Source organism: Tauraco erythrolophus, chromosome 17 (assembly GCF_009769465.1).
Source record: "Tauraco erythrolophus isolate bTauEry1 chromosome 17, bTauEry1.pri, whole genome shotgun sequence".
In the NCBI taxonomy this organism is placed as follows: Eukaryota; Metazoa; Chordata; class Aves; order Musophagiformes; family Musophagidae; genus Tauraco; species Tauraco erythrolophus.
Window position 1 is genome coordinate 15,701,629 of NC_141481.1, and position 26,059 is coordinate 15,727,687.

Sequence of the window (26,059 nt, forward strand, 5' to 3'; positions counted from 1 at the left end):
GTTGGTTTGAGGCTGGAGCCCCTTTGCTGGGAAGGAATGTAACACTCCTCCTGCCATCAGCTAGACCAGCTGGGAGGTGGAGATCTTGGCTCCATTCTCCCATAGAGGAGGAAGCTGGGGACAGATGCCATCCTCTTCTCTCCCCCAAACCTCACCTCCAGCATCATCAGTCCAAGGCAGTATCTGAACATGGGTTGTGGATACATTCTGGGGCCAGAATGGGGGAGTGAGGCACCCCTTTCCCTTAACCTAACCCCACCTGTCCTCCAGGCCAGCAGTGTCCAGAGGAACACGCTGAAAAGCATGTGGGTCACAGAGCTGAAAACAGGGCTGTGTCTCCAGCGAGCCAACAGGCCTATCAGCCAAGCTAACAGGCTAAACTGTTTCTCCTGTCTCTCACCTCTTTCCCTGTGTTGCTCCAGGCTCCAGCGTCTCACGACAACACAGAATGACAGAGCATGAGGACTTCGTGAGCTTGGCTGGGTACTGGAACTCCTCCAGCAGTTACCAGTTCAGCCCTGCCAGTGTCATTGTCCCTGTCGTCTTCTCCCTCATCTTCCTCCTGGGCACAGTGGGCAACAGCCTGGTGCTGGCAGTGCTGCTGCACAACAGACAAATGAGCCACAACACTACCAACCTCTTCATCCTCAACCTCAGCCTGGCTGACTTTTTCTTCATTGTCTTCTGCGTGCCTTTCCAGGCCACCATCTACTCCCTTGAGGGCTGGGTCTTCGGCTCCTTCATCTGCAAAGCTGTCCATTTCTTCATCTACCTGACCATGTATGCTAGCAGCTTTACTCTGGCTGCTGTCTCTGTGGACAGGTAACAGTCTAAAGATGTCCTTGGGCTGGGGAAGGAGGGCAGTCTGAGAAGCTGGGATGATTGAGGGCATGGGAAGACTGTGGTCCACCACCATTAGGCAGATGATTCAAACCCCAGTGGTATCAATCCATGCCAAAGGCAGTTTGGGGACCAGTTGTGTCTCCCTTGCCCTAACAACCCCCAGGCAGCACTTCCAGATCTCTGGAGTGCAAAGCTGGTGCTGCACCTGTCTGCACTTTCTGCAGGGGAGTCCTGCCTTTTGACTAGAGCGCCTGAGACTCAAGTTCAGCTTCCAGCTGTGCCACAGACGCCCACTGTGGGTCACCTAGCTCTGCATTAGAGATGGCACTCAGGGCGTAACAGCTATCCCCAAGCCACCGTTTCAGAAAAGCATCATGTGCAGGCAGCAAGGCCAACAGAGGGTACTATAACAGAAGCCACCTAAATACCCAAGAGAGATCCCAGTCCTGCAGCAAACACGCCTCTCATTTCTCAAGGGCTGCCAGCCCAGTACAAAACCTGTCATCCAGCAGTTTCTTTTCGCCCACCACCCCCAGCCCTCCTGCACCCTGCACCCACACCGTGAGCCAAGTCCTTTCTTGGGACACTCTGGCCCCAGTTGGTGCCACCTACATTGTTCCTAAGGGCTCTGTAAGGCGACTGTGTCCACTGTCCCACTTCTGGCTGAGCCCACAGTAACAGTCCAGGATGAGGAAGAGGTCCCCACTAGGGAAAGCTCCAGCCTTGAGTGCTGCAGGGAACACGTCCTGGCCTGTCTTGCTCCTTGTGCTTCCTTCCAAGGTGACAAGACAAGATAGGGCCAAACAGCCCTCTGTAAAGAGGAGGTTCACAGTACTTCAGGCAAAAGGAAACTTCAGTACCAGAGAATATCTGGGATGGGTTAAATCCCGGTAAAAAGTGTGGTTGGGCTACTCTTCCAGCCCCCTTCCACTTCGTCCTGCTCCCAGATGCCACATGCAGAAACAGGCACCTGGACTCAAACAGTGATCTGACACTTCAGCACTTCACCCACCCTGAGATGCCAACAACCCCTGGTTGGGGTGAGGGGGTCACACAGGATCGCCGACAAAAATATCCTAGTCCTCTGAGATTCCAGTGGTTACACAGTCTGGCTGTTGTCACAAGAAAGACCTGAGATTTCTCATGGTCTAAGACTCTTGCACCTTCATCATGTTAGTGCAACCTGCCTCTCTAGCCAGCTCAGAACTGGGGACAACATCTCAAAGAGAAGGACATTTTGGCAAGGTGCTAGTGCCTGCCTTCTCTCCCTTTTCGGTGGCACTTGTGCGGTATTGCAGTGCTCCACCCAAGAGGAGGGTGCATTCCAGCTCGACATGAAGTGATTCTCATAGAGCTGCTGGCAGCTTTCAGGATGACAGGACTGGCAAGCAACGTGGGTTTTGTCACACATGTGACCCTTCACACCAACTGCAGGTCTTACCTGCCTTCTCTGCTGGCCTTACAGTGCATCAAAGGAGCATCCTTCTGTGGACGCTGGCAGGCTGAGGCTGTAGCAGTTACACGCCTGTCTGTGCTGAAAGCTTCTCTCCATCCCCTACCCACAAGCACCAGGCCACCTTCTCTTCTTGCTGACATCTGCGTCTTTGCCCTGTGGTGTTGTCTGGACATGGGGGAGAAGAGCTGGCCATCACACCGTATCTGGCCACTGTTGCTGGAGGAAGCAGACTATCACTGCCTGCTTTGGACTGGCCTGAGGAAGCAGACTACCAAAAGGCAAGGACCCACCTGGTCCCTTTGGTACAGCTCCGGTGAGCCACAGCTCCAGTGAGCAAATCTTCCCCCTGCCAGGCTGATCTGAAAGTCAGAGAAGGCTGGAAATATGCCCTCAGTGGGAGGGAGCCTGCACGGTGCCCATCAGCCAGTGAAACTTCCCCAGGTCTTGAATCCTCGGTTCAGACCTCTTTCTGCTGGATAAATTCTGCCGAGCAGTGAATATCTGCATGGTCTCCACAGCACTACTTCTCTGGCCCTAGCTCAGGGACATGATCCAGCCCACCATGTACGGAAGGGTGAGCCAGCCTAAGCTTGTGGGAAGAGAAACATCCTTGCTCGAAATGGAAAGGCTGCTTTACTCAGGACTGTATCTGAAAGAGGGTGTGAGATAACATGTGGGGCCACTGCTCAGGGACCTTCAGGAGAACGAACAAAACTCTTGTCCCTGGAGCTTATGTGGCCAGGCAGAGCTTGGCTGAAATCTCAGTGCTGGTTGCTTTGCTCTCCCCTGCAGGTATCTGGCTATCCGCTATCCGCTGCGCTCCCGGGAGCTACGGACCCCTCACAACACAGTGGCTGCCATGGCTGGGATCTGGGGCCTCTCTGTGGTCTTTGCTGGGCCCTACCTAAGTTACTATGACCTGATTGAGTGGGAGTCCAGCTACATCTGCATGCCTGGCTGGGAGGAGTGGAGACGCAAGGTCATGGACACCAGCACATTTGCCTTCGGCTATGTCATCCCAGTGCTGGTCATCAGCCTCTCCTACACCAGGACCATCAAGTACCTGTGGACAGCAGTGGACCCCCTGAAGGACATATCAGAGTCAAAGAAGGCCAAGCGGAAGGTAACCAAGATGATCATCATTGTAACCATCCTTTTCTGCCTCTGCTGGCTGCCCTACCATGTAGTCATCCTCCGATACCTCTACGGAGACTTCCCCTTCAATCAGGCCACCTACGCCTTCCGCCTGCTTTCCCACTGCATGGCCTATGCCAACTCTTGCCTCAATCCCATCGTCTATGCCCTGGTCTCCAAGCACTTCCGCAAGGGCTTCAAAAAAGTTTTCAGCTGCCTCTTGAGGAAAAAGCACCGCAACAAGGTGCACGTGGTGCATGCTGCCCATGTTGTGCCTGGATTTGAGGCAGGCTCCACTGAAGTGTCCCAGATGCACGAGGAGAATAACAGGTGCGAGCTGAACCCAGCCTCCATGGCAGTCCCCTCCCGTTCCTCCAGTCCCGTTCACACTTCTTAGTGGCCAAGCTGCACACCATCTGCCAGCTTGGCTGTGTCACCAGCTTCAGGCTACCCTTTCCCAGTGGGTGAGAGAGGATGCTGGATAGGCAAGCCAGAAACTGCTGTACGCTGTTTCTGGCCTTGTCGTTCCTTCCCATTCCATGCACCAACTCTTCTCCTGAGCCATCTCACCACAACATGCTGCATGCAAGGGAAGGAATGAACCCAGACTTGCTCCTCATCCTCAGACCACCTGGACTCGAAGGACTAAAGCTTCAGCTCTCCTGCTGGCTCTCATCCTTCCAACTCCTCTTCTCCGTGGCCCTACTGCTCTGAAATCAGAGTCTCGCTTCTGCCTCCCAATGCTTCATCTGGCCAGACCAGCTCCCACAGCAGGAATGGCAAGGGAGACGGGCAGTGCGGGCAGGGGCAGACAAGCAAAGGTGGCGTGGAAAGCGGCTGGCACAGCCTGTGGCTGGTTGCAGTGCTGGCTGCACTGCTCTCCCAGTGACTGGGTCCTCCCCTGCACGGTGGGGTGGGCTGTGGGCTCTCTGCTTGTGGGGATGTTACTGCTGTACGTATTAGAGAAATTTCTAACCCGGAGCAAATAAATGCACTTCCAGGCAGCAGGGGGGCCTGCAGTGGTCATCTGGGGTGGGGATGGGCTACTCCATACCTCAACAGGGCCTTTTTCCTAACTCATGTAAATCACAGCACACCATGAAAACCAGCACTGAGCAAAGTCTGCAGAGCCAAACTCTGCCTGGTGTTCTCACTCCACAGCCCTGTTTACTGACATGGTCGCCAGGTCCCTGTGCAGGCCAGTGTACAACTGATATTTTTCCCCAAGATAAATGCCCTTCACCCTCCACAGTTAGGAGTCTACTGTCAGTGCATAAAAGCAGCTTTACCTGACCACCATGCTTCAGAGGTCCCATGGGCAGGCAAGAAGCTAGTGGGCAGAGGCAGAGTTAAATGGTTAGTTCTGCATGGCAGAGTCTTTGTGCAGGGGATCCACTAGGCTTGCTCTCCATAGTGGAGCAGATGCTCCTCAGGGCATGCTGAATCTCCTCTCAGGATCTAAGCATGCGCTTGACTCCCTGGAGCTTCAGGAGGGAATACTCTCATCTCTCTTACTAGGGCTCATTAGGTGCAAGTGGGTGCCCTTCCTGCCATTGCTAAACCACTGGAGATCATAGAACCATAAAATCATAGAATCTCTCATTGGAAGGAACCCATAAGGATCATCAAGCCCAACTCCTTGCTCCTTGCAAGACTACCTAAAACTAAACCACATGATTAAGAGCGTCCTCTATATGCTCCTTGAACTCTGACAGGCCTGGTGCCGTGATCACTTCCCTGGGGAGCCTGTTCCAGTGACCAGCCACCCTCTCAGTGAAGAATCTTTTCCTAATGTCCAATCTGCACTTCCCCTGACAGAGCTTCATTCCATTTCCTTTTGTCCTATGGCTGGTCACCAGAGAGAGATCAGCACCTCACCCTCCACTGCCCCCCTTGAGGAAGGTGCAGACTGCAAAGAGGTCACCTCTCAGCAATGAGGTCCCCCTCAGCCTTCTCCAAGCTGAACAAGCCAAGTGACCTTAGCCGCTCCTTGTAATTCTTGCCCTTGAGAGCTTTCACCATCTTGGTTGCCCTCCCCTGGGCACACTCTCATAGTTTGATGTCCTTCTTGTATTGAGGTACCCGAAACTGCACACAGTACTTGAGCTGGGGCCGCACCAGTGCAGTGTAGAGTGGGGGGTAATCACCTCCCTCAACCGGCTAGCAATGCTGCGCTTGATGCACCCCAGAACACAGTTGGCCTTTTTGGCTGCCAGGCTACAGTGTTCACTCATATTCAACTTGCCATCAACCCAGTCTCCCAGATCTCTTTCCATGGGGCTGCTCTCCAGCCTGTCGTCCCCAAATTTGTACATATGACCAGGATTACCCCATTCCAGGTGGAGAATCCAGCACTTACTCTTGTGAAATTTCATACAGTTGGTGAATGCCCAGCTCTCAAGCCCATCCAGATCTTTCTGTAAGGCCTCTGTGTCTTCAAGGGAGTTCACAGTTCCTCCTAATTTAGTATCGTTAGCAAACTTACTTAATGTACATTCAATTCCTGTGTCTAGATCACTTATGAAAATATAAAAGAGCACTGGTCCTAAAATTGAGCCCTGGGGAACCCCATGGGTGACTGGCCACCAATCTGATGCCATCCCATTTACTCTTTGAGCCCAACCCATCAGCCGATTGCTCATCCAACGTATCATGGACTTGTCTAGCTGTGTGCTGGACGGTTTATCAGTTTGGGTACTGTGAGTACCAAAACCTTTGCTAAGATGCAAAACCACCACTTCTGCTGGCTTCCCTCAGTCAACCAGATGGGTGACCTTGTCATAAAAGGAAATTAAGTGGGTTAAGCAGGACTTTCCCCTTGTTAATCCATGCTGGCTATGACCAATGACTGCATTGTCTCTCAAGCGTTTTTCAGTAACTCCCAGAATAACCTTCTCCATAATTTTACCAGGCACTGAAGTGAGACTGACAGGCCTGTAATTACCAGAGTCTTCCTTCTTAACCTTCTGGAAAATTGGGACATTTGCCAGCTTCCAGTTGACTGAGACCTCTCCAGACTCCCAAGACCATTGAAAAATAATGGAGAGAGGTCCTGCAACAACATCAGGAAGCTTTTTCAGTACCCTGGGATGAATCCCATTGGGCCCCATAGCCTCCTGTGCGTCCAGCTGGAGCAGTAAGTGTTGAACAAGTCAGAGTGAGCTGGGAGTTTACTATCCCCCTAGTCATGGTCTGCCAACACAGGGCTTGGGGGGCCCCAGGGCCCATTATCCATGTTGAAGATAGAGGCAAAGAAGGAACTAAACATCTCCGCTTTGTCTATGGCTGCATTTGTGAGGTGACTGACCTTATCAGGTAACAGACTACTGTTACCTCTCATCCTCCTTTTGCAGTTAACGTATTTTTTAAAGCCCTTTTGTTGTCCTTCACAGTGCTGAAATCTAATGGGGCTTTGGCTGCACGAGTTTTCTCCCTGCAGTGGCAAACAGCATCTCTGTAGTCCTCCCGTGCTGCCTGCCCTTGCCTCCAATGTCCATATACTTTCCTTTTCTGTCTAAGTTCTAGAAGAAGATCTCTGCTCAGCCAAGCTGGCCTTCTTCCCCACTTGCATGACCCAACACTGTGGAATTGACTGCTCTTGTCCTCTTAAGAGATGGCTCTTAAAAAGTGACCAGCATTCACGGACCCTAACGCTTTCAAAAGCAGTTTCCCAGAGGACGTTAGTGACTAGCTCCGTCAGCAGCCTGGTCTGCTCTCCCCATATCCAGCACTGAAGTTTTGCAGGAAGTTTTTCTCCTATTGCCCACGATTTGAAACTCAACTACTCCGTGGTCACTGAGACCAAGCCAGCCACCAACCACCACTTTGTCCGTGAGTCCCTCTCTGCTTAGATACTACAAATCTAGGAGGGCACCTTTCCTAGTCCACTCCCAGTTCATGCACCAAGAAATTATCTTCGACGTGCTTCAGAAATTTCCTGGACCTGTTTGTGTCTGCTGTATGACATTCCCAATTGATGTCTGGGAAGTTAAATTCACCCATAAGGACAAGGGCAGTTGGTCTAGAGGTATCTTTTAATTCCTGGTGGAATAACTCCTCAGTGTCGTTGTCCTGGCTGGGTGGTCAATAGCAGACTCCCACAACAACATCTGCTTTATTTGCTTTCCCCTTTGTCTTTACCCAAAAGCTCTCAACCAAAAGCCACTCCAGCTGTCGGAGAAGCCAAGAAACATATTTCTCGTTGTGACTGATGGTAACTCACAGTAGCTGAGCTTTACAAGGCAAAAACCTGCAAGCGCAGGACACTCCCGCACCAGAGGCTAGCAGCTGGGCTGCCAAAATGCCATAACTTACCACTCCTTTCTTGCTGTGCTCACTATAGTCCAACCGACTCTCGCACTAACTCAGGGGCTACCTGACCTTTCCAACAGATGATCCCAATCTTGTAGATCTGGGCAAACACTGGGATAATGCATACCTTCCTTCCAGCCCTAGGAGTGGGACCTGCATGGAGCAAAACACATCAGGGCCTCAAAACCAGCCTGCTACATTCACTGCACACCTTCTCAGTCCCACTGGCAAAGCCCTGCCGCTTGTCCAGCATTGTTACCAACTCCATTGCAGGACAGCTTGGAAATCCCAGCTATGGTCCCTCACTGCGTGTGCACAATGCTGTAGGAACCCAGAGCAGAGTTGATCCCTGTCCCAAAAACACTACACTGCAACCAGAGCTGGGCAGCAAGAGCCTGGCTGGCAGAGCAGTGTATCCAGGGCAGCAGCTTGCACAGCAAGTATGGGTGCAGGACAGTGCACAACACTTCCAGTAATGGAGTGCCCTCTCACAGGTGCTTCTGGCAAGTCCTCATCCTGATTCTTAAGGAAGCTTCTCAGCTATGAAACACCTGCCCCGGTACAAGGTCTTGCTTTCTTCTGTCCTTGTGAAGAATACGTTACTCTCCTATCCTTCCCCACTCCTCCACCAGCAGGGCAGCCCTTTGAGGCCTCTTTGGTAAAGCAAAGGGGATGAACACCGATTTACTCTCCTTCATTCACAGCAGAGTTGGACTTCACAAGATGGAGAGCAATTTCCAGCCTGTTTGAAATTGATACAGGAGTCTCAGGATTTTCTCTTACTTCTGTAGTAAATTCACCCAATGGTGAGTGCTATAAACAAACTACTTACTAGTTTCGTTCCTGCCAGGGAAGGACTCCCCTGGCACCTCTACCAGGCAGCTTTAATTAGGGACAGATAGCTTCCCCCAGCCCAGAAATAGTTAATACGCGTACAACAACAGAAAACCAGTAGCCACTGCAAGGTTTACAACTCCCACCTCCACTGGTCACACCGTGCCTGGTGCACCAACACCACCAGACTCAGCTCAGGAGCAAACCAGGCAGAGCAAACCTTGGGCTCAGAAGGCGAACCAGATGCTGCATGAGGCTGGTTCTTTAGTTCCTCTGAGCCCTTGCTAATGAAACAAGGTCTTCCCCTTCCATTTTGAGCAGCTGCCTCCTTCCAGTCTGATTGGCTGTAAAGGTCCTTGGCAGGAGATGAGGGCTCTTTGGGGCTCCTGATAGGCATTTTATGTGATACCACCTTGTGTTGCCTGCTTTGAGATCAGTGTAACTTGTGCACAGCAGGCAGCCTCTCCTTCAGCTGATCACCAAGGTTTGCTGTTTCTAGTTCAGGCCCTGAGGTCATGACCATGCATGAGTTTTCCAGGAGACAACTTCAGTGCAGTCCCTCTGCATCATTAGTGTTAGTGAAGTTCTGCAGCTAACCACACTTCTGCAGCGGCTCCATGCCATCAGGAAAGACCTTCTCTATCTCACTTTCATCATTAAGGAACCAGGTTTGATTTTTCTCTGCTTGAATCAGATTGATAGCCATGGTCTTTAGCAAAGCTTTAGTTACTGCTAGAGCTTGGTCACCAGGAATCTTCTCCTGGGCAAACAGAAAATAAATTTTCCGTGCAGAAGCCACCAGACAAGAACTTATCAAACTGGGATGCATCTATCATTGCTCATCAGCCCTGCTGGTGAGCTCCAGGCACAGACAACAGTACAGGAAAGACAGGTTCTGAGTGGTAGCTGTATTTTAGACTTCTTACTGTCTGGAGGATTGCAGATCTTCCAAGGAATTCATCTGGACTTGTTCTCCTGAGGGATTCATGCCATCATCCCATCCCCCAGAGGAGAACATTGTGTCATAGAATCACAGAATGGCACAGGCTGGAAGGGACCTCAGAGATCATCTAATCCAACCCCCCTGTCATGGGCAGGGACGCCTCTCAACTAGACCAGGCTACTCAAGGCTCCGTCCAACCTGGCCTTGAACACCTCCAGGGAGGAGGCATCCACAACTTCTCTGGGCAATTTATTCCAAAGTCTTACCACCCTCGTACTGAAGAATTTCTTCCTAAGATCTAATCTAAATCTGTTCTCCTTCAACTGAAACCCATTTCCCCTTGTCCTATCAGTGGACACTCTTGTAAAAAGTCCCTCCCCAGCCTTCCTGTAGGTTCCCTTCAGGTATTGGAAGGCAGCTATTAGGTCCCCCCCGAAGTCTTCTCTTTTCAAGGCTGAACAATCCCAGCTCCCGCAGCCTGTCCTCGTAGCAGAGGTGCTCCAGCCCCTGGATCATCTTTGTGGCCTCCTCTGAACACGCTCCAACAGATCTATGTCTCTCTTATGGTGGGGACACCAGAACTGGACGCAGTATTCGAGGTGGGGTCTCACAAGAGCAGAGTAGGGGGGGAGAATCATCTCTCTTGACCTGCTGACCACGCTTCTCTTGATACATCCCAGGATGCGGTTGGCCACCTGGGCCGCATGAGCGCACTGCCGGCTCACGTTGAGCTTCTCATCTGTAAGCACCCCCAAATCCTTCTCTTCAGGGCTACTCTCAAGCCCCTCTGTGCCCAGTTTGTAATTGTGCCTAGGATTGGCCCGAGCCAGGTGAAGGACCTTGCATTTTGACTTGTTGAAGCTCATGCAGTTTGCACTGGCGCATTTCTCAAGCCTGTCAAGGTCCCTCTGGATGGCATCTCTTCCCTCAAGTGAGTCCATGGCACCACACAGCTTGGTGTCAACGGCAAACTTACTGAGGGTGCACTCAATGCCGTCATCCATGTTGCTGACAAAGATGTTGAACGGCACTGGACCCAGAACAGACCCCTGAGGGACACCGCTTGACACTGGTCTCCATGTAGACATCACACCATTGACCACAACTCTTTGAGTGCGACCATCCAGCCAGTTCTTTATCCACCGAGTGGTCCATCTGTCAAATCCGTGTCTCTCCATTTTAGAGACAAGGATGTCATGTGGGACAGTGTCAAACGCCTTGCACAAGTCCAGGAAAACGACATCCGTTGCTTTACCCATGTCAACCAGCGCTGTAGCTTTGTCGTAGAAGGCCACTAAATTAGTCAGACACGACTTGCCCCTAGTGAAGCCATGTTGGCTGTCACCAACCACTTGGTTATTTTTTATGTGCCTTAGTACAGCCACCAGGAGAATCCGTTCCATGATTTTACCTGGCACAGAGGTAAGGCTGACTGGTCTGTAGTTTCCCGGGTTGTCCTTGGTCCCTTTTTTAAAGATGGGGGTTACATTTGCCCTTTTCCAATCTGTAGGAACCTCACCAGACTGCCAGGACCTCTCAAGTATGATGGCTAGTGGCCTAGCAACTTCAGCCGCCAGTTCCTTCAGTACCCGTGGATGTATCTCATCAGGTCCCATGGACTTGCGCATCTTCAGGTTCTCTAGGTGTTCCCAGACCTGATCTACTCCTACCCTGGGTGGTTCTTCACTCTCCCAGACCCAGCCAGCATCCTCTGTGATTTGGGTGGTGTGGTTCGAGTGGTTGCCAGTGAACACTGAGGCAAAAAAGTTGTTGAAAATTTCAGCCTTCTCCACGTCCTCAGTGACCAGGTCACCCGTTTCCTTCTGGAGAGGCCCCACATTCTCTCTCGTTTTCCTTTTTTCTCTCACATACCTATAAAATCCTTTTCTGTTATTTCTAATATGGCTGGCCAGGTTTGACTCTGTCAGGGCCTTAGCTTTTCTAACCTGGTCTCTGAGTACACAAGCAACTTCCTTGTACTCATCCCAGGTTACCAGTCCGTGTTTCCATGCCTTGTGTATTCCCATTTTGTATTTGATTTTAGCCAGGAGTTCTTTGTTCATCCATATAGGTCTCCCGGTGTTTTTGCCCGATTTCTTCCTTTTAGGGATGCAATGCCTTTGAACTTGGAGGAGATGATCCTTGAAAGTCAACCAGCAATCTTGGGCTCCCAGTCCCTCCAGGGCTTTATCCCATGGCACACTACCAAGGAGGTTCCTGAAGCGGCAAAAGTCAGCTCTTCTGAAATCGAGGGTTTCCAGCTTGCTGAGCTTCCCCCTCTTAGCTGCCCTTAGGATCTCAAACTCCACCATCTCATGGTTACTGCAGCCAAGGCTGCCCACGAGTTCAACATCACCTACCAGCCCTTCCCTATTGACGAGAACGAGGTCTAACATGGCACCTCTCCTCGTTGGTTCCTCTATCACTTGGACAAGGAAGTTACCATTAATGCATTCCAGGAATCCCCTGGATTGCTTGTTCCCCGCTGTGTTGTGTCACTAGATCTCCTCCACCTCAGCCTGTTATCTGCATCAACTCTGAGGAGCACACACTGGGTTCAAATGCTAATGACAATTTCAGACACTTTGTTGTCAAGCTAGTGCTGGAAGTTACCTGGGAGTTGATGAGAGGAGACAAAGTGGGACGAATGGAGTGGGAGCCTGGGGTATCAACCCTGACGGGGAAGAAAGTAGCCCTGTACTTACAATGCATATAGACAGTTAACCTGTATCTCCATCTGCTCAAAGAGAGGAAAAGCTTTTCCTCTTAAATTAGAAATCCACATTTGCTTGCAAAGATCAAAAGAGAGCATTTCGGAAAGAGATCACAACAATCTGGAGATGTTTCATGAAGTAGTACCTAACTCTTTTTAAACACAGAAATGCTCTCAAGATGCTCCTCAAATTGACTGTAAATTCAGCTTGCAGCACAAGAAGAGCTCCTGGTGTGCTCAGATCAGGAGAGGAATTTCAGTTGTGATGGATGGAAGAGTTCAATTTAAAATAACTGCTGATTTGTTCCCACCAAAAGAAAACTGGATTTAGTTTATTTGTTTTGTAGAAGGTAGATAATTTCCTCCCTCCCAAACCCAAAAGGTGGCAGAAAACCTTTGCTCCCTATTAAGATCCCAGCTACAGTCAACGCTCATTCTTTGGAGAAAACCCAGTTACAGAAGTGCATGACCCCATGCAACTAGCCACGCTGCCCCTTGCGTAAAAATCTCTGCTGGAAAACGCAGCAGTCGGAAAGGAGCACCCGCAGGGATTTCAGAAGCCCACCATACACAGGCTGGGCTCCCCTCCAGAACTGCTGGCAGGTGCTGACATGCTCTGGTCTCGGACGTCCTTCTGCATCATCAGACCTGGTTTCCCATATCCCTTGGTCACACACAGCTCTCTCAGGAAGCTCTGGAGATGCTGAGAAAGAGCTGTCCCAGGTCTCTTGGGTGCATGACTGGCATGGTTCTGCTGTCTTGCTAACGAGAACCACACAAGAATTCATGCCCAAATGCAAAGACTTTCATGCGGGGTGAAAATCCACAGGTATTCTGTAGGTATCACCTACAGCTTGTGTTACAACAGCTTGTTGCTGGGATGACAGGTGGCTTTGTACCTGCTAAGTGGCTGCCATTCCTCTGTTCTTGCTATACCTGCTCTTCCTGGAGAAAACCAGCTGCTTTCAGCTCCTCTGTGCTGGCGAAGGGACACTCGAACTCGGGCCAGGGCCCAGCAGAGATGCAGAGGGGCAGCAGAGGAACTCGCTGTCATCAGGACTGGTGCCACAGCTGTGCAATCACCTATTTTACACAGCACCCCCAAATTCCATCCCTGTGTATGGAGCGCTCGCGGTAAGGCGAGCTCCGTAACCACCTGGCTGGATCACCAGTAAGCAGGCACGTACCTGTTGGCTCAGCAATTAGAACCCAATCAGACACTGACCTAGAAAGAGGAAGGGGATGGTTCCTTCACCGAGGCATCCCATGCAAAGATTCAAACCCTGCCAAACCCTGCGGCCCAAAGTGCCTCTCTACAGAGCACGGTCACCTGCACAAGTGAGGTCCCTGTTCCGAGCCCAAGTGCAGGGACCAACAGCTCCACGTGGGGCTGTTCTGGGTGCCAGCTACAGGGCAAACCCCACCTGTGGGTGCCAGGGGTCCAGATGCCGGCAACTACAGAGATCTGTCCTGAGCGTGGCAGGGGATGACTAGCAAACCTCAGGTCAGAGTAGCCAGCAAGACAGGCAGAGCTGTGAAAGGGGTGTTCCAAGCATCAGGTTCTAAAATCAAGATTATAATGAGGATTTGAAGATGCCAGCAAAGGTGCCCCCTTCTATCTGTGCTAATTTGTCTGTGGCTGGGTGTATCTGTGCATACTTGTGCTCATTCCTCTGCAGATTCCTCTTGTTTTTACCAAATATGAAGTTATTTTCTACTTGTTTTTGGTCATTCAGTGTTTTGTTTTTTTTTAAGGAATGGAAGATATACAGGGGTTAGGGGAGGTCTGAGGGACTTTACTTTCGTCAGCAGAGAGGTTTTTCTCCTAGAATAAAATCCCTCCTTGAAGTGCCCCTGCAGTGAAGCTGGTGGGGTCAGAAGACCAGCAATCTTAACCTACAGAGAAACAGCCTCTTAGCTCTGCAAAACCTGCCCAGCACAGTCTCCACTACTTCCAGCCATGGCTTCCCAGCCAAAGGCAGCTTCCATTGTCTGTGATACCTTCATCAGCTCTCTCTTTGCCTGCACACCTCTCTCTTTGGTTTAATCATAAAATCATGGAATGGTTTGGGTTGGAAGAGACCTTCAAGATCATACAGTTCCAACCCCCCTGCCATGGGCAGGGACACCCTCCACTATACCAGGTTGCCCCCAGCCCCATCCAACCTGGCCTTGGACACTTCCAGGGATGGGGCAGCCACAGCTTCTCTGGGCAACCTGTTCCAGTGCCTCACCACCCTCAGAGGGAAGAATTTCTTCCTTAGATCTCACCAAAATCTCCCCTCTTTCAGTTTAAATCCATTGCCCCGTGTCCTGTCACTACACGCCTGCCCTGAGTTTGGCTGGGATAGAGTTAAACGTTCGCAGGAAAAGTGGGAGGGGGGCACAGCTCAGGCAGCTGAGGGAACTAGTCCCAGGGCTGTTTGACACCACGTGCATCGTGCCCCCAGACTGCACCGAGGGAGCTTGCGAGGGAGGGACTTGTTCGCTGGGCTGCACAGGGGGTTCCGGGTTCTGGGTTCCGCGGTCGGCATGGTGAGCCGCTCGTTCTGAGCTGCTGTCTTTTTATTATTTTTGTTATTACTCTTCTCGGTTTTTTGCACTGTTCTATTAAATCGTCCTTATCCCAACCCATGTGTTTTACTCTGTTTCTTCCGATTTTCTCCTCCCATCCTGCCAAGGGAGGAGTGAGCGAGCGGCGGGGTGGTTGCTGAGCTACCAGCTGGGCTAAACCACGACAATGCCCTTATAAAAAGTCCCTCTCCAGCTTTCTTGCAGGCTTCCTTTAAGTATGGGAAGACTGCTATAAGATCTCCAACTCTCCCAGCCTGTCTCCATAGCAGAGGTGCTCCAGCTCTTGCATCATCTCCGTGGCCTCCTCTGGCCCCGCTCCAGCAGCTCCATGTCCTTCTGATGCTGGGACCCCCAGAGCTGAACGCAGCACTGCAGGGAGGGTCTCATGAGAGCAGAGGGGCAGAATCCCCTCCCTCAACCTGCTGCCCACGCTGCTTTGGATGCAGCCCAGGGCACAGTTGGCTTTCTGGGCTGCCAGCGCACGGTGCCGGCTCATGTTGAGCTTCTCATCCACCAGCACTCCCAAGTCCTTCTCCTCAGGGCTGCTCTCCATCCATTCTCTGCCCAGCCTGGACTTGTGCTTGAGATTGCCTCGACCCATGTGGAGATCCAACCAAATCAGCAGGTCCCACACCTGAGTCTCTGCTGTCAGGGCAGTACTGTCAGGTCTGGCCCAAGCGCTTCACCACCAGGAGAGATCACTGCCTTTCGGTGGGGTTTGCACCATGCCTTATCTCCATGTTTGGTTCTCCCGTATTATTCCCACATCAACAGAGGGAGAATTATCTTTCCATCACACAAATACTGTACAAGAGGATTCACCTCCCAAAGAACTGAGTTTCTCCATAATCCCAGTTCAGTTACCATTGAAAAGGACACACAGAAAGGTGACCACATTAACACAGGATCTATACAAAAGTCAGTGGTGAGTGCTGATGGTCTCCTACCGCCTGTTCGCTCAATTCACACTGCTTCTTGAACTGCAGTAACACAATCATCAGCACATTCAGATGAAGAAAATGGAAAACGTTAATAGTCAAACAAAAGGGACAAAAAGGGACAGAAATTGATTAGGAAGAGAATAAATCAGGAGAGTAACTAGCTCTGAGATTTAAGAGACTGTTCCTGATGTTGGAGAACACTTTGTACAGTCCATGAGTCATTTTATGTTTGGCTGTTTGCTCTGACTGGCTTTCACATTTTTTTTTTTTTCTTCCTAAAGATGACAGAGCACAACATAGGGCAAGACATCTGAAATCAACAGAGCTCCAAGAAGCACCTCTATTTTGGGAATTCTGATATAGAAATCATGTGGGACTCCTGCCCAAAGCCATGGGAAAGTGCTAGAAAAGGTCCAGCACAAAGGGGAGCCCCTGTGCATGGTGTCCCAGGGGAAAACACAGACAAGCTGGTTGTAACAGAGCTTGACCAGCTTCCTCATGTGTATTGATTGTCGGGGATAGCTGGCTTGCTCTACATGTGCTGCAGCCAGAACCATGGGGAACAGAACCATGGTGAGGCCCCACATGCCTGGGACACCAACCGTTGTTCTTCAGACCTTCTCACACAGAGCTTCTCCAGCTTTTCCATCACAATTTTTTTTTAGTGCCTAATCTGTCCCACAGTAAATTGAAGCCTGTGGACTTCATCTCACTGACTAGAGGTGGAGAAAAGATATTGCCTCCCCACTGCAGCAATGACTTCCACATATGAATACTGCAGCCTCAAGAGAATAAGGAGGACAGAAGCAGAAGAACCGCAGTTTAATCAATCTTTCCTCACATATCAGATTTTTTTTAGGCTTTTGCTTGTTCTACCTCTCTCTGCTCTGACATTCTCCCATGCCTGTTTCTCCATCCTCCCAATATATCACTTGTGTAAATGCTGTGATTAGGAAGCCTGTAGCACGACCTGGCATTAAAATAACATAGTCTATGCTTCAGGACAGGAGTCACAATGCTTCCAGATGCCTTCACAGCAATGAGTATCAATCCAGGCAGAAGTAAATGGTTCCACCTGCTCTTACAGCAAGTCCATCCTTCCCTGCTGACCAAGAGCATTCAACTTTCAGAGATCAATAATTTCATTTGGATGAATAATGCTCCAGTCAATGGAGAAAAAAAAAAAAAAAGTCGTGCTGGAGATACCAGAGTTGTTATTCTGCTTGACTTTTCTGAGTGGACACATAATTTCTTTACACAACTGCACTCAGTGGATGAGTTGGGTTTAGCGTGAAGGCCCACATGACTGCCGTATACATAATCCTGTGTTAGTCACATGGCTTTTTTTTTCCCTTGTAGCCAAAGCATCAGTGGAAATAGTCAAACCACTCCCAGACTGCCAAGTCTTGAACTGAGGCCAGGGAATACAACATCAGGTTTGGAGGGGACCTGTGGGTAGATATAATCCACTCAAGAGATAGTATGGTACCAATTTTTCTCTGGGATGGGTGGATGGAGGGGCTGCAGTGGGCACAAAGGTGGAATTATCGTATAGCAAGAGAGCATCAGAATCTAAACAGTCTAGAGGACACCACAAAATGGGCAGAAAAGGGTAGGGTCAGGGGGAAGGAAGAGCTTATTCTCTTCTCTTGGTAGAGAACATAATTCTTCAAGTTGCAAACAAAGTGCAAGGCTGTACAAGAGCCAGGATTCATGTGGTCTGTCTGTAACAACTGTGCAGCCAAGCACACCCAGGAGCTACCTGGATTTCACAGGAAATTAGCTCAGCCAGAGCATTGTTTTACGTTACTCGCATGCAGATTCCCATCACCCGGCCTATTCTGGGGACAGTTTGTCCCCTCTTCAGTGCTATCATCCACACACCATCTTCAACTAGTCCTCCAAAAAATATAAAAGGGGGAGATGACTTCACTTGTCAAGGGCTAGTCCCTTCAGAGAGGGGTCCACAGAGAGAGATCTGCCAGAGTCAGTGCCTGGGCGCTAATCACATTGGGCATGGGGTCCCTAGAGGCGGCAGCCACAAGCACCACTCTTGCTCTGCTGGCAAGGAGGTCGCTGGCCTTGGGCACTGCCACACACCAGTGGGGAGGATGGGACTCTGCCAGCCAGTCCTTGGGCACTTCACAATTGCAACTATTCTATTTTATAAGCCAGCCTGGGGAGCACCAGGCACATGGCAAAAGGGTGTGCACAATATGCTGTGCCTCGGTGCTAGCAGAAGTGTGCCCTGCATCAGGTTTAGCTCGCAGCATCCGTCTCTCTTCACCCTCCTTTCCCACGTAGCCCACTTACTCCCCAACAGCATGCCAGGGACCAGGCACCCCTCCTCACACAGCCTTCTTCTCAGGAGGCCCGTAAGCACCCACGGGCACCTCACAGCAGGGTGTTACTGCCAGATGTACTGCAGTAGGCAGCTGCCCAAGGGTAGTGGTTTAGCCCAACTGGCAACTAAGTGCCACACAGCCGCTCACCCACCGTTCCCCATCCCCAGGGGACAGGGAAGAGAATTAAAGGGGAAAAGGGAGGGAGACTCGAGGGTTGAGATAAGAACAATTTAATAATAATAATAATTATTATTAGTAGTAGTAGTATATATAAATGTATATATAATGAATGCATATAATAATGTATATAATATTGTATAATAATGTATATATAGAATGTATATATAAAATAATATGTAGAAAAAGTGATGCACAGTATAATTGCTCACCACCCAGTGACCAATCCAACAAGTGATCCTGAAACAGATAAGTCCCGACACCACAATCCCAGACGAGTGAGAGGCCCAAAAAGACAGAGAAAGAGAGAGAAATCCGAGAGACTGAGAGTCCAAGAGAGAGAGCTCCTGGAAGAGCCAAAGCTTCTTCCCGGTTCACTCTCTTCTATATACTGGACATGACGTTGCATGATATGGAATATCCCATTAGCCAATTTGGCCCTCAGTCCTAAGTCTAAGTTCAAATCAGAAGAGGCGTTGTGGGCCCTCTGTCCCGGCCGTGCTCCCCCAGCCCGTTGTGCTCCTGCACACTGGCAAAACACAAGAAGCTGGAAGGTCCTTGAGGTCTCAGCACCAACTATAAACATCAGTGCGCTGTCAGCGTTCATAACGAATCTCAGACTAAATCCAAAACACAGAGCTCTTCCAGCTGCTAAAAAGAAAAACAACTTTGTCCCAGTTGAAACCAGGACATCAAGTTAGTCTCAAGGCACCAGAGCAAGTCAAGTCCTGGCACTGGGAGAGTGAGGTGAGGATTTACAGCTCTGGGAGCAGCTGTAGGGGAGGGAACTGTGAGCTCCTACTAGAGCTGGAGTCACAGATTTTTTGCCCTCCAGTCACCAACTTTAACTTCTTCAATAACATCAAGACAAGCATGTGAGAGCTGGTCCCACATCTTCCATTTCTTCTGCCACCACCTGGGACTGAGCGCAGAAGACACCAGCCTTCTCAAAGGATAACGCCATCTCAACTCACCCGTGCTCCTCTTCATCTCAGTAGCCACAGGTTAACATGGGACCTGCCCCTTCTTGGAAAGCCAGCAATGGTTAAGTTCATTCCTCGTGCTGAGGCCTCCAGACACAACTCTCCCTGCAAGACTGAGCTGAAACAATCTTCTCAACCCTGCAGTCCCAGCATCCATTTGTTCTGCAGGCTGCGACTGCCTGTAAGTTCACACTAACTTACACTACTGCACCAATAAAAGGATCCAAATGGAATCCACTGGATAGGCTCCAGTTTGCTGAGCTGGATTCTGGATCAGGCCATCTCAGAGAAAGACACGTGTTTCAAGGGATATTTAAACACAAACTGTTTAGTGCCATCTAATAGACTGATGCACTGTAATTACTTCATGCCAACAGCTTTGACACGTGAGAAATATTTTCATAGAATCATAGAATCGTCTGGTTGGAAGAGACCTTCAAGATCATCGAGTCCAACTGTTCACCCTGCACTGTCAGGGTCCCTAAACCACGTTGCTCAACACCAAATCCACATGGTTTTTAAACACCTCCAGGGATGGGGACTCCACCACCTTCCACATTGTGAAGTTCCAATACTTCACAACCCTCTCTGTGAAGAAATTCTTCCTGATATCTAACCTAAATTTCCCCTGGCGCAACTTGAGGCCATTCCCTCTCGTTAGGGTGTATTCTCCTTTCACAGAATTACTTCATCCTGTGCTCAAGCCCTATCATCAACTGCTCTTGTCCAAAAACCAGAAACAGAAGACACTTGCCAACAACAGAGACCTCACAAATTAGAGCAGCAGAACCTGGGGGGAATACACAGCACAGGAATATGTGAGCACAAACGCCTGTGCAAGGCCCACGTGGAGCAGGCTGAAAGTTCTCCCATGTCGCGTCTCCCCAGCACCCGTTAGTCCCACTGCCTCTGAAAACTGCCCGCGGGATGTCTGAGCAAAGGCACTGCACTCCTTAGCACAGCCCCACACCGCAGGGAGCTCTGCCGGTGGCAGCCCAGACCCCGGCATTCCCAGCCTGGCATACAGCCTGCTCCCGGCGCAGGCGGGCACGTGGACGCTGTGCTGGAGCACAGCCCGCACAGAGGCTGCAGACAGCAAGTGGTTTGCAGAATTGCAGATATTAGAACATTACACAGCTTGTGCCTAATGAAGTTGTTCATCCTGACTTTGTGCTAGACAGCAAAACCCTGGCACTGTGTCCTGTATGGCTTCCTGCCCACAACACCTACCGCGTCCTTCCTGCTCCTACTAATGACTCCCAGCCAGCTGTAGCCCCAGCCAACAGCTAAATCTAGAACCAGACTATCTTAGCTTAAATTTTTCCCAAATGTTTGGTGCTGTTTTAAGCGAATTCACTTGCATCCTTTCCTTGACAATTTTAATGAAAAATCTCTCCTGGAGAGAGAGATGATTTTAAAGGAGGGGAAGAGCTAAATGCACACAATTGATGATTGCACATGCTCCTGAAGGCTCTCCGTGGCTCTCAAACCTGAGAAGCAGCAGACATCTCTGCAGAGCAGGAGATCCAGACAGGAGCACAGGTTTGCTCCCACCAGGGAAAACTACACTTCAGTGGTTTCCTTCACCCTTGTGCCACAGGCTGAAGAACTGCACCATCAAAACCAATTCTCAGCACAACGCTCCCAGGACAAGCTATGCCTTTGTGGTGGGGAGAAGGCCTACAGGTGCAGAAGAGAAGCACAGAAGAGCTGGGACTCAAGACCCCGTGCTCAAACCTCTATTTCAGCTGTTCGGAAGTGCTGCCCTGCTGTCCGATGGACAACTTGTATTCCCCCAAAGGCCCGTGGTCACTCAGACAACTTCAGAGCCTGATTTGAGGGCTGATGCTGGCAGATACATGCATATGATGCTCCTTAGAGAGACCAAGGAGAGCAAGCTCTGTTTCTCCCTGAGGAAGAGCTGTGAGCCGAAAGCAGCACCTACCCCTGTGCAACCCACAGAACCATCTCAGCTTGGGGACTTGAGACTCTCCTCAGAAAAGCAAAGCTGTGGCGTTGACCACAGTGTTAAACGTACTTTTTTTACGTTTTCCTCCTTGATAGGAAGACTCCCCTCGGCTCCTGTAAGTGCTGGATCAGGCCTGTTTAAAGTCTTCAGGCAGACAGACCCAGTGGACCAGTCACTTGACCTAAGGAGCAGCATCCCCTTGACTTGGGGCTCTACCCCAGGCAGGTACAGGCAGCATCATGGGTCCATTACCTCCTCCCACGCCACACGACTCAGCACAGGAAGCCTCCCAGCAAGGGCTGTGCATCCCCTCTGCCGCTCTCCCAGGACTGCCGCGCAGCCAGAGCTCCTCAGCAAGGAAGGAAACGGAAACCAGGGGTTTAGTTCAAGGCTGCTCAGGTCTTACCTTGCGTTTTACTGGCCATGCTGCAGAACAGAAACACTGAGCTTCCTGAGTGTCCTCTTTTGGGATCAAAGAGGACAGACATGTCCTTTGAGACCCTCCACCAGCACATGCCAAGATTCTTCCAGCAGTGTCCCATGGCAGCACTGCCTCAGCACCACTCAGGTCATTACAGAGTTTGCAGCTGCCTTTCCTGGTTTTCCTATAGGCTTTCCCTATATATATACACATAGGTATAGGGAGCAAGGGGATAGGCATAGAGCTGAGGGAAGCAAGGGGATCCAGCTGTGTTGGTGGAGGAGATCCCAAGCACAGCAGCCCCCTGAGCAGGTGCCATCGGAGAGAGCAGAGCGTGCTCCCATCCCTGGCTGGCTCTGGAGCAAGTGGGGAGCAGCCCTTGCTGCTGGGCTCGGCTCCAGCAAAAGTCAGCGTGTTTGCCCAAAGAAAGAGCATGAAGCAGGTGCAGAGCACAACCAGGTCCAGCCCCAAAGGGAATGGGTTTGTGAATGAACCAGCTCATTGCAGAGAGCAAGCACACAAACACACCGGGCTCCTGCGAGCAAGAGAGAAATGAGACTGCTCAGCAGCTGGTCATCCTCTAGTCCCAGCGACACAAACCCTAAAACCACTCAGCAGCAGCAGTGTCCTGGCCCTGGGGCAATGTTTATCCTGAACGAGGACTGGCATGGAATTGCAGCTTTCCAGCATCTCATCCCAGCTGCCTTGGGAGGGACTTTGCTGGGAGAACTGGATTTTCCAAGATATCTTTTCCTCTGATTAATTTAAAGCACAGTGAACAGGAGATTCTTGAGCAGTATTTAACACATGCAGCTGTGAATCCCTCTGTCTTGCAAACTCTCGAAGCGGCCACTGCATCCCAGGAAATTTCTGCTCTGAGTGGCAATGCTAGCATGCTCTGCCTGCCAGAAGTCAAGTATCCCTGGACTTTCTAAGAACAGGCACAGATAGTTTGCCTTAGAAGACCTGTCAAATGCTTTGGTGTGTAGAAGTGTGAGGTGAGTATAGTTATTACAGCGCAGCAGAAAAAGTTAAATGTAGTTACATGTATAACCAGAAGATATCACTCATTTCCTCTGCACAGACTCCTTACAGGCACCAGATGAACAGAGGGAAAGAACCAAACCAGAAAAATACAGTAATTGTATTTTTTTTCAGGATGTTTTACTGTTGGCTAAAAATTACAGTCAGAAAAGGAGACTACCTGAGAAAACATGAAAAACCAAGGGAAAATAAAACACTCCACAAAACAGATTGGTCAGGAGAGAAAATGGAAGTAGTTAAGAATGAACTGCTCCCCAGCCAATGTATAGTAAAGCTTTGGTTAAAGCTAGAAAACTGATAAGAGAAGGCAGGAGATTGCTGTAACCAACAGAATTACTTTGAGGAGCTGCAATACTAGCACAGACAGGACAGAAGAGTTAATGGATATTTCTGTTTCCTCTTGGCAAGCAGACATCATCTGTTCCTATCATTGGATGCTGAAACACTCCCCAGCAATAATGAAACCTGGCAATCAACAGAAACACGAGAAACAGCCTTTAACCAGCAGAACCAGAAAAACTGCATCTAAATTTTCTAGGAACTCTCAGGCCAGCCAACATTGGCTTTCAGTAAATCTTCACACTCTTCGGAAGGTCTCAGGGCTGGTAGAGAGATTTGAAAAGGAACCAGGAGGACACAGGTAACTACACAGCCATCAGCCTGATGCCAACTCAGGAAAATAATGGAAAAGCTGAAATGGGATTCATTAATACGTCATATGATGACGGGACAGATGTCTTCTTACACAAAATATCCTCTTGTGTTGAAAAATACCAAGCAACTTTGATGACAGCTATTTTCTATAACCTCACTTTGATTGGCACTGTCTGCCAGACCATCCCTGAATGCTTGATTAACACACCAGAACAATACAAAATCAGAATAATGCACACTAAGTGGGTTAAAACCCCGTTAAAATGTCTGTGCCACAAACCACAGCTAGAAAGGGAGAATCATTGCTGAGTGAGGATCCTTCATCACCCACCTTGCCTGGGAGGCTGGGAGAAGGCAAGCATTTGGTGTTTCAATCCCCATTTGCAGGCTGGGATCTCAGATCTAGCTGGAAATGGAAGTTGCACACACTCAGGCTGGAACCAAAGCATCCATTTCTTTTACCAGGCAAGATAGTCATCAGAATTGGCAGCAAATGTTCAAGCTCAGGTTGAAGGCTTTCTCAAAGAAAAGCTAAAGGTCAGCCCCAATGTTGGTGTTGGCAGGACCTTGTGCTATTCTAGGTTTGCAGACGAGCAGGGCATGCTGTCTGACCACTCAGGCTCTCTGAGGTGAGCTGAGGGCTAGAAATACCCTCTGATGGGCAGCTCACCTGAGCAGAAAGTCACTGAGTGGCTCCCTTGGTCCCTCTCATGCATTGGTACGAGCATTTGTATTCCCTCCCTGCCTCCTTCACTCATGATCTGACTCCCTGCGTGAGATTTGACCCCCAAATCTGTGTCTCCAGTGTGGGCTGATCATGCTTATAACCTCAGCAGCATCACCCACACCACTACAAAGCACACAGAGCCTGGAGATCTACTTAAAGAAAGAGAAATTGCTCTCACATCTGTCTTGCACTTCCAAACACCCAGCAGTCATAGCTGCTGAAAGCTCTCCTGAGGTTGCCCAGAAAGAGGGACTCCCAGTCCCAAAGTTTAGTGGGGAAGAGGACAGCTCAGGGATAATGAGAGCAGCTGAGCCAGCAGTGGGAATGCAGCAAAGGGGGAGCAGAATGAGCATAATCATAGAATCATGGAATGTTTTGGGTTGGAAGGGACCCTCAAGATCATCTAGTTCCAACCCCCCTGCCATGGGCAGGGACACCCTCCACTACACCAGGTTGCTCAAAGCCTCATCCAACCTGGCCTTGAACACTGCCAGGGATGGGGCAGCCACAGCTTCTCTGGGCAACCTGTTCCAGTGCCTCACCACACTCCGAGGGAAGAATTTCTTCCTTCTAGCTAATGGAAATCTCCCCTCTTTCAGTTTAAAGCCGTTGCCCCTTGTCCTATCACTACACGCCCTTGTAAGAAGTCCCTCTCCAGCTTTCCTGTAGGCTCCCTGGGATATGCAGCAAGATGCCGAGTGATTTTGGTGCTCAAGAGCCAAGGACCACCTCCCACACTGGCTCCAGCATTTTAGAGACCGTGTTTTGTCTGGAATCACAAATTATTTTTGCACCCAGAGGTGTGTGAGGCACAATCTCTTCGTTTTTCACCAGCTGTTTAACCTGGTTCTTCCTCATGTCTATTTGCACCTGTATCCCTGGAGCCTGAGTTAAAGATGTCGCTAGGAAACTTCCTAGCCTGGTACAGCCCACAGACTGCTATCCGTTATCGCTCTTCCATGTGGGAGGGGATGAAGGTGAAACACGAAGTCCAAAGTCAATCAGGAGAGACTTCAGGACCCTGGGAAAGCTGGTAAGAAGATTTGGGGCACAGGTTATCTTTTCTTCTATCCTACGATCCGAGGGCTGGAGCACCTCTGCTATGAAGACAGGCTGAGAGAGTTGGGGCTGTTCAGCCTGGAGAAGAGAAGGCTCCGGGGTGATCTTATTGCAGCCTTCCAGTGCCTAAAGGGGGCTACAGGAAAGCTGGAGAGGGACTTTGGACAAGGGCGTGTAGTGACAGGACACGGGGCAATGGATTTAAACTGAAAGAGGGCAGATTTCGATGGGATCTAAGGAAGAAATTCTTCCCTCTGAGGGTGGTGAGGCACTGGACCAGGTTGCCCAGAGAAGTTGTGGCTGTCCCATCCCTGGAAGTGTTCAAGGCCAGGTTGGATGAGGCTTTGAGCAACCTGGTGTAGTGGAGGGTGTCCCTGCCCATGGCAGGGGGGTTGGAACTAGATGATCTTGAGGGTCCCTTCCAACCCAAAACATTCCATGATTCTGTGATTCTATCTAGCCACTCAGCAAATAAACGCAGCATTTTGTCTCTCACCCTTTCAAGCTTTCAGCCTCCCCCGCTAAGTTTCCCTCGGCCTGTAAACCCACCCAGCCACCGGGCCAGCCGTGCGGGCAAATTTATCCAGCCACTGACTCTGGTGTGGCTGACCACATCCCAGCCCTCACAAACAGCAGCCCAGCAGTGAGACTCAGACGTCATTCCTGCCTCTGGGCAATGGACCCGCGCACAGGAACATCTTTCAGCTGAATTACGGACCCTGCTGATAAGGAGCCAAGAGGTAAAGCATTCGTTTCCCTGAGTCGTCTGAACATGCTTCTATTCTGACACCATGATTTGAGCGGCGGTGGAATTTGGCTCTAATTAGATTGCAGGAGAGAGAAGCAGGGACACAGTGTATGTCCCCTGTTCACAGCAACCAGGACAAGCAATTCTGCCTTCTGCAAAGATTACAGAAACCAGAACTGGCTC

The 26,059-nt window shown here is 50.2% G+C and overlaps 1 protein-coding gene across 1 annotated transcript; it reads left to right on the forward strand.

Annotated features, from left to right (window-relative positions):
• The first annotated feature begins 448 nt into the window (after positions 1-448).
• LOC104373030 (galanin receptor 2b) lies at positions 449-3,830 on the forward strand. The gene is made up of 2 exons (XM_009978846.2): positions 449-822; positions 3,092-3,830. Exons 1-2 carry the CDS (start codon positions 449-451, stop codon positions 3,828-3,830), a joined length of 1,113 nt encoding a protein of 370 aa, XP_009977148.2.
• The last annotated feature ends 22,229 nt before the right edge of the window (positions 3,831-26,059 follow it).